Here is an 8,418-nt window from a genome sequence, read left to right as displayed (position 1 = left end):
TAAAGGGACAATAAGACATCTTGGAATGAATTTTAAAAAAAGGAAAAATGCAAAAATATATGGAGAAAAAAGAAAATAGAAAAAGGGAATGATACGAATGAATGGAGGAAATGGACAAATTTTAAATTTAATTCCATTCAAGAATGACAAAAAAACAAATGAAAAAGCAGGGTATTAAAATATGAAACAACAGAAAAAATTAAATAGAATGAAAAAATTGCGAATAAAATAGAATAACATAGCAATGATTATAAATTAAGGTATTGCCACAATAGATCTAAATACTGATCGCAGTGGTTCGCCTCCAACAAAAAAAAAATAAGTTAAGGTAAGTGATAGTGATAAAAATGCAAAAATGAAGAGCGTGAAAAGATAGATAAAATAAAAATATGGTAACAATGGAAATAAATAAAAAGGCGGAATGTTGAAATTGCAGAAATACAAAAAAATCTTCAGCTTGAAAAAAATTAAACATTTTTTCTATGATGTTTTTCGTTTTAATTCCACTATTTTATGAAAACTGCAAAAATACACTTTTACATTACAGATACGTATTTCGGCCACGACTTGCAGCCTTCATCAGTGTTTGTATCAATATGCGTGTTTAACATAACTTTCCACTAAGTCGCCCAAAACAATGCTTTTTAAAGTGTTGAAAAAAATTGATCAACGAAATTTAAAAAAAAAATTTAAATTCCATGTAAATGTAAGAAAACATGAAGAAAATATCGAAACATGAATCAAATTGCAAATAAGCGTTGTGGTTGGATTTTACGCTATGCTGGTTTCGAAAACAATCATAAAACCCAAATAGGCTCTGCTTTATTTCTTATGTAGCTCGTAGCACAAAATATATCATATATTCTTCACATTCACCGCAGAGTGTAATGTTGTTTAGGTGTATCTTTTCACATTTGTGAGTAGTTTTGTTGATTTAATGGGGGTAGTACTTCACATCCTTGAATGACCACAAAAAATGAAAAAGCACCAGCCACTCTCGCTGTGCTCTGCTTTACAGTAAACAAACACGGGGCATAAAATCACATCTCAGTGTCTTTCGAGAATCTTTGTGAAGAGCATATAATCCGTTGATCCATTGAAGTGAAGATCCTGTGGGGTAAAATAAATCTGAACCCAAATGGTGGTGAAAACTTTTTAAATATATTGGCCAACACCGAGAGGGGCTCTACTTATCGATTAGGATCTGCAACCCGAGGATGATGCTTATGATGACTGTGTGCTAGACGATTTATAAAATGATACTGAGAATTTCTGATGAAGAAAAAATTGCAAAGTTGCAAAATAATCCACTGGATTCTACCTGAACAAAGACCCAGAATTCGCCTCCAAAAAACCGATGCAACTCTAAATAGAAGGTAGAGAAGTTTTATTTTTCTTTCTAATAATTACTTTTAATAATCCAGCAGTTGCGGAAACAGGAAACTCAATAAATCAAAAAAATCTATTTTATATTGACGAAATTTGAAGACAACCTCTTGACTTTTATTCAAATCATTAATTTTTTTACCCGTAGCAAGCCTAATCTTATTTTTTTCGATTATAGAAATTTTATCCTTAAGGTGATTCGCTTTTTCATTCAGGTTAGAAAATTTTCTTTCAAAAATTCTCCATTCCTATGTGCAGGGTTAGGAATCGAACCCAGGTGAGCTGCGTACATGGCAGTCGAAGTACTAACTACGCTATGCCCGTTCTGGTCTGATCTTCTGATTGGGTACAAATATATTTGATATGAAATAGGCAGTAGTTTTTAATTTTCGCTATTCTAGTTACATAATACACAAGATTTTGAATTTTTGTTGTTGAAAATATTGGCCAAAATTTTAGTTCCTGTTAAAAATCCGGACCCCCCTCAAAACTCCGGGCCCGGGGGAAAACACTCCGCCCTCCCCCCCTCTCGGCGGCCCTGGCTTTGGCCATAACCGTCAAAAAGATAGATATTGGCATATTCTTCAACTCTTTAGTCGCCTCCTTGATTAGTTCTTTTTCGGTTTTCGCTGCGAGGTTATTCAAATAGATCCTCCCTGTCAGGTTAATCTACCGAAATTTTTAATTGGGGTACCTGAAGCACGTTAGCGGGTTGGCATTTTTAGGGACGACTAGGGATATTCTCCAGCTTCGCGCAACGTGCCGAGATCAGATCCGGCCAGAGCACAAAATTGTCTTTCGAGTGCTACTTAATGAAGGATGCTATTCCCGGTAAGCACTTCGTGCTGTACACCCTTCCTTTGACCGTCAGTGGCGATAAAAAGGCTTTGTAATCCTTTTCTCACTGCTTTGCAGCAGCAAAAGGTTCCTTGGGAACTTCGTGTTGGAGATGTACTTTACGTCGCTACTTCACTTCTTCGCTGGATGACGTTAAATAGCCGGTCCCCTACCAGTTATTGCCGTCGAACGTCGAGGTACGCCTCGTCGTCCATGACCACAACCACGTTGTGGTTCGCAGAAATGACATCCTTGACGAACACATTCAGCCACTGCTTTTGGTTGGCCACTTGCGCTTTCTATACGGCCGGCTTTGACATCCGCTTCCTCATAACGATGTCCATGTTGACCTAATACTCTTTAATTTTTATCTGGCCGGTCGCAACGACCTCTCGAACCAAAGCACTGACAAAATTTATTCATTATTCAGTGCTTGCTGCATCTTCCAGCCACGTAAAACAGTCGGACGACCGAAAATCGGTTTGCGCTCGATACTGTCACCTGTCTCCAAGAGCGGTTTGGTACCTTTAAATAAGCACTCGGATATATCCGGCTGACACAAAGTGCGCCACGATGACGAATTTCTCTACTTAGCACAGTGGATCCACTCCATACAAAAGCTGGACTAAACCTCAAAAGTAGTTTAAAATGTCTGAAAATATCATCTAAGCATAATTTTGGTGCGCTGAACTCGATTTTGATTAAATTAGGACGCTAAAATGAAAATTCGACAGCCTTGGGTGGTACTAAAAGTTTTTTTTTAAATTTCGAATTTTATTAACTTCTCAAAACAGATACTTTGTACGTGAACAGAAACATTTTGATTTCCTAGGGTAGTCCTTAGTAACGAGTTAGCTAGGGTGTTTCCAATTTATCGAAATCTGGTGAATGAAAAATGATGTAATTTTATACATTTGTTTGTAGATCTTCAGTCCAATCTGAATACCATCGTAGAAAAAATCATCCCTTCATAGCTCTTTAAGAGGTAATCCTCATATACTAATTTATGAACGTATGCGTTTAGAATAGTTATAAAAGATAGCATATCTTAAGGTGTTTGAAAGAATGCCTTAATTTTTTATTTAATTGGTTTATTTATTTATAGTTATCGCCAAAGCTATTAAAAGATGACAGGTTTATTTGATTTTAATGAAGATCTCAAATCATGCCCTACTATGGTCTATTCACAGTTTCTCATACGAAGTGTACTGCAGCTAAGCCGCTCAATACTTTTCTATTGATTTTCAATTCCAATGATGATATGAATATCTCTCCTTGTGGGTACTGACTTGATTTTTTGTACGAAAACATCCTGAGCATACTTTGCACTGCATGTGTATGCTTTGAAATAGAGGCGTGAGCGTTTTTGCATGAAACTCTCATCAATTTGGAAGTGAATTATTCAGGGAGATTTTGAATTTGATTGTTGATTGTGATAGATTCAATAGGGAGTTTGCACTTGAAAATAAATGTTGCATTACTGTTTATTGTTTATTTGTTGTACCGTCACCAACAGACCCCTTGGCCCCAATGGTGGTTACTTAAACTAATTACATTTCAGAATACGCATTATTTTAGTTCTTATCGAATTCCTTGTCAGGTTGAAGTCAAACGCCGTCGCCACACTGTTAAACACACGCTGGAGTCCAGTAACAGCGCTCTGGCGTCCATAGTTAGTGCTCCTAAACGGGACTCCGCAGAAGAGAGTTATTGCGTAGAGCTCGAACGCGAGCTTGAAGATCGAACCGTCCGAGGATTGTAGGGCAATCCACCCTGGCAGACAGTAAGTCCGAGACGAACAGGGCTCGAGAGCAGTCCCTCCGGATGCTTAGAGTATCGAGCTGTATTAACTGATAACGGTTTTCGTAGCTTGACAGCTGAAATCTGTTTTGCCAAGGAAGATGTCGGAGTGCAAAGCGTATGAACCGGCGTTGGACGGCCTCGATTCTGTCGACACCGTTCTGGTAGTAAGGGTTCCAAACAACAGAACAATATTCCAGTGTTGAGCGAACCAGCGCGCAATAGAGATTTTAAACAGTATACGTCCTTAAAGTTTTTCGCTATTCGGAAGATGAACCCAAGCTGTCTTGAATCCTTATCCACAATGGATGATGTATGTGGTTTGAACGTTAGTGCCGAATCCATGATGACTCCGAGATCTTTGATGTGAGAGTGTCTTGGAATGCTCGAGCCGAAGAAATGGTAGTTAAACTGACTCGGATGGCGTTTCCGCGTGAACGTAACGATTGAGCATTTACTCAGGTTTAAAACCATTCTGATTAGATCACACCACATACTAAAGCTCTCCAATTCACTCTGAAGAAACTCGGCATCGGTTTTATCCCGTATTTGTCGAAACATTTTCATGTCGTCGGCAAAAGAAAGGCGGGGTCCTTGTAATTTGATGTTGACGTCATTAAAGTAGAGGAGGAATATCACTGGACCGAGATGGCTTCCTTGTGGGATGCCGGATGTATTATTAATTTGCCGAAGAGTTGCGCTACTGTAGTTCTCCAAGATACAACTGTCATTGTTAATAAGCGCAGACTTTTCGATATCCAATCGTAGAAATCCATTACTTGCCGGGCACCAGGTCAAGCCAGGTAAATTGAAGTCTCCCAGTATAACAATATCATCAGACGGGGCAGCGATCGAGGTGAGAAAGAAACGGAGAAAAGATATACATCGATCAAGCTGTAATCACGAATTCGGTCAGGTGGAAAATACACGACACACAGGAAGAGATTGCGATCGGCAAGTGTGATGTTTTCGGCGAAGAGAAAGAACGGTTCTGTTGTTTGTAACAGTTGTTACAAATTACCTGTTTTAATTCAACAAACTTGTTTATATATGTAAATTTTAAGATGTATCGTAGTAACTTACATTTAATATTTCTCCTCGCACCAGTGATCAATCTATCTATAATAATCTATTGTTAGCTAGTAGAAACGGTACCCGGGCCGATATGCTAAACCGACGTTCCACACTCTAGCCACGTTGGAATATATATATTTTAGGTTAGGATGTATAGCATGTAACATTTCATTTTAATTCACTTTTACCTTATTTATATCTTTTCTATGTAAGACTTTTTAATCCGTGTGTGGTGTATTTTAGCCCTAAGTTTATCTTTAAGAAACAAATGATTTTAATTTAAGTTTTAATAGGTCGAAATACGATCAATATAATACCAATTAATCTCGCGCTACCTGTTGCTTCAACGTCTGTCTACTGTCTCATTGCCTGTCTAGTGTCAGCTTATGGCAGAGGCCCTATATCTGATAAAGTACAATAGGCCGGTCTAGGGGTGCCAGTTGAGCGCGCATATTCTGTGCCCACACTCCCCCCCAGTACAACAGTACTACTCACGCTCCACGTCTAGTACGGCCAAATTAAGCGTGGGCCTCTCGTAGATGCCAGAACCAGTTTGCACCGCAGCGCTGCGAACATGGCCGTCTTTTCCAGTAGTAGTGGCTATGATACGTCCCTTTGGCCAACAATTCCTTGGCAATTTGGGATCTATGACGATAACGATGTCTCCTACTGTTAGTGGTTTTGATTTCTCGAACCATTTCGTTCTCCTGGTCAGTGTTGGAAGGTAGTCACGGATCCATATCTTCCAAAATTGATTTGCAATTATCTGCGACATGTGCCATGCTCGTTTTAATGCTACTCCACTGTCGTCAAATAGAACATCCGGCTTTAAGCCGTTGGATGATCCTATTAGGAAGTGGTTCGGAGTTAATACGGTCGCGATTTCATCATCTAACGGAATATAAGTTAAGGGGCGTGAGTTCACCGTATTTTCGATCAGTGTTAGGGCATTCCTAAATACTTCATCACTTGGGAGTCGTGACAATTTAAGTTGGGCTAGGTTTCGTTTCACGCTTTGAACTAGCCTCTCCCACGCTCCGCCCATGTGCGGAGAACCTGGCGGTATAAATGTCCATTTTGTTTCCGAACTTGTGAACTCTGCTGCCATCCGATCCTGATTGATGTGCTCACTCACGGCTTTAAGTTCATTATTTGCACCATGGAAATTTGTGGCATTGTCGCTAAAAAATTCTTTCGGTATTCCTCGACGCGCCATGAAATTTTTCAGCGCCATTATACAGGAATCTGTGGTTAGGCTGTGAACTATCTCAATATGAATAGCCCGCGTGGTGAGACAAGTCACAAGAACTCCCCATCGTTTCTCCGACCGTCGTCCAACCGCCACCATCATCGGACCAAAATAGTCAATACCGGAAAAAGAAAATGGTTTTGCGTGAGCAGCTAGTCTAGCTGGTGGCAAACTTCCCATTTCAGGTGGTATTGAAATTGCTCTTTGATTTTTACACCACTGGCAGTTTCGACGAACTTTCTTGTAGGATGCTCGAAGACGCGGCGTGTAGAACCGTTGTCGGATTTCGTTCAGCGCAGTTTCGTGGTTTATATGGCAATATAGTGTGTGATAGTAAGTTAATATAAGTATCGTAACAGGATGATTCCGAGGTAGAATGATAGGTTGCTTCATGTCATTGGTGGCAAATTCACAAGCATCAATCCTTCCGCGTACTCGAATCACGTTATTTTCATCTTTAATTGGGCTGAGACGATAAAGCTGACTGGATTTCGGGAGTTGCGCGTCAGTTTTAAATGATAGCAGTGCCAACTCATCTGGGTACGCCAGTTGCTGTGCTTGACGAAGTAGCTGATTCTCACCAGCTTTTATCTCAGTATGTGTTAAGGGACCGAAACTCCTAGGATGACATTTAACTGTTTGTCCCAAATTTTTAACGTAGCGAATTACATATGCTGTTACATGGACGACGCGTTTCCATGAGGAGAATCGATGGACGGGTACCACGGGGGGCTGTATCATACCATGAACTAGGAGATGCGGTCGAATTTCCTCGTTAGTAGTCATAGAATTAAATGGTAAGAACGGCCACTCTTCCACCGGTAGTTTTATGAACCCTGGCGCGTTAAACCATCTGCTTGTGCTAGAGAGGTCTGGGTGTCGTATCCATTTTGTACCCTCATCGGCAACATTTTCCTTGCCTGCTATCCACCGCCATTGGTGCATATCCGTCGAGTCGAGGATTTCACTTATCCGGAAAGCCACAAATTGTGAATAACGACGATGATCAGCGTGGATCCAGCATAAGACATCACGGGAATCAGACCAAAAGAAGCATTCAGATATAGAGTAAGAAAGTGCATCTTTTACTGTTTTGGCTAGTCTCGCTCCGAGAACAGCAGCTTGTAGCTCCAGTCGTGGGATAGAGACGAATTTCACAGGCGCCACTCTTGTTTTTGATACCACTAACGAGCATTCAACCCTTGAATTCTCTTCAAACCGGAGGTAGATCACTGCTGCATAACCGCTTTCGCTGGCGTCCACAAAGGTGTGAAGCTGGACTGTTCCATTGATTTTAATGACGTCACGATAACATCTTGGAATTCTCACGTTTTCAACTGTCGGAAGGACATCAAGCCACTGTTTCCATTTAGTGAACTGTTCATCGTAGATTTCATCATCCCATCCTACGCCCGACCGCCAAATCTCTTGGAGAAGGATTTTGAGGTACATAAGAAAGTTGGCTATCAGACCAAGTGGGTCGAAAATGGTCATCAACGTTCTAAGCACCTCGCGTTTCGTTGGACGACGTTCACCTGTCAGCAAACGAGAGTCATGCCTTGGCGATGCCTTGTATGAAAATTCGTCCTCCTCCGTACACCACCATAATCCTAGAACCTTTTCTGTCGCGAGCTCAGTTCCAATGTTTAGGTTCATTCTAGCTTTGGGTTGTTCCTCCAGCGCTTCAACTACCCTCTTAGAGTTGGATATCCAGTTCCTCATCTCAAATCCACCTTGTGAGTGAACATATTTGACCTCTCGTGCTATTTTTATTGCTTCCTGCTCCGATTCGACACTGACCAACATGTCATCGACATAGTGTCTGTAAACGATGGCGTCAACAGCTTCTGGGTATAAACTTGAGTATCTCCGGGCGTTTTGATTTTTAATAAATTGCGCACTGCTTGGGGAACAGCAAGCGCCGAATGTCATAACCAGCATGATGTATACAGCTGGTTCAGGGTCGCCTTCTTCACGCCATAAAAAGCGCTGACAATGCTGATCCTCCTTTCTTATTAATATCTGGTGGAACATCTCACGGATATCGCCACATATACCCACTCGATGTTCCC

General features: G+C 40.7%; 1 protein-coding gene across 1 annotated transcript; it reads right to left on the bottom strand.

The window, feature by feature from the left end:
- Nucleotides 1–5,584: 5,584 nt before the first annotated feature.
- On the bottom strand, nucleotides 5,585–7,132 carry LOC131695232 (uncharacterized). Its single transcript, XM_058983749.1, has one exon. It carries the CDS (start codon nucleotides 7,130–7,132, stop codon nucleotides 5,585–5,587), a length of 1,548 nt encoding a protein of 515 aa, XP_058839732.1.
- Nucleotides 7,133–8,418: the final 1,286 nt, after the last annotated feature.

Source organism: Topomyia yanbarensis, unplaced genomic scaffold, assembly GCF_030247195.1.
Source record: "Topomyia yanbarensis strain Yona2022 unplaced genomic scaffold, ASM3024719v1 HiC_scaffold_307, whole genome shotgun sequence".
In the NCBI taxonomy this organism is placed as follows: domain Eukaryota; kingdom Metazoa; phylum Arthropoda; class Insecta; order Diptera; family Culicidae; genus Topomyia; species Topomyia yanbarensis.
Note: the sequence above shows the minus strand (reverse complement) of the source record. Positions and strands in the feature narration are given on the sequence as shown.

Bases quoted from the DNA above. Each gene is read 5' to 3' on its own strand.
- LOC131695232 (XM_058983749.1), bottom strand. From the start codon at position 7,132: ATGACTACTAACGAGGAAATTCGACCGCATCTCCTAGTTCATGGTATG.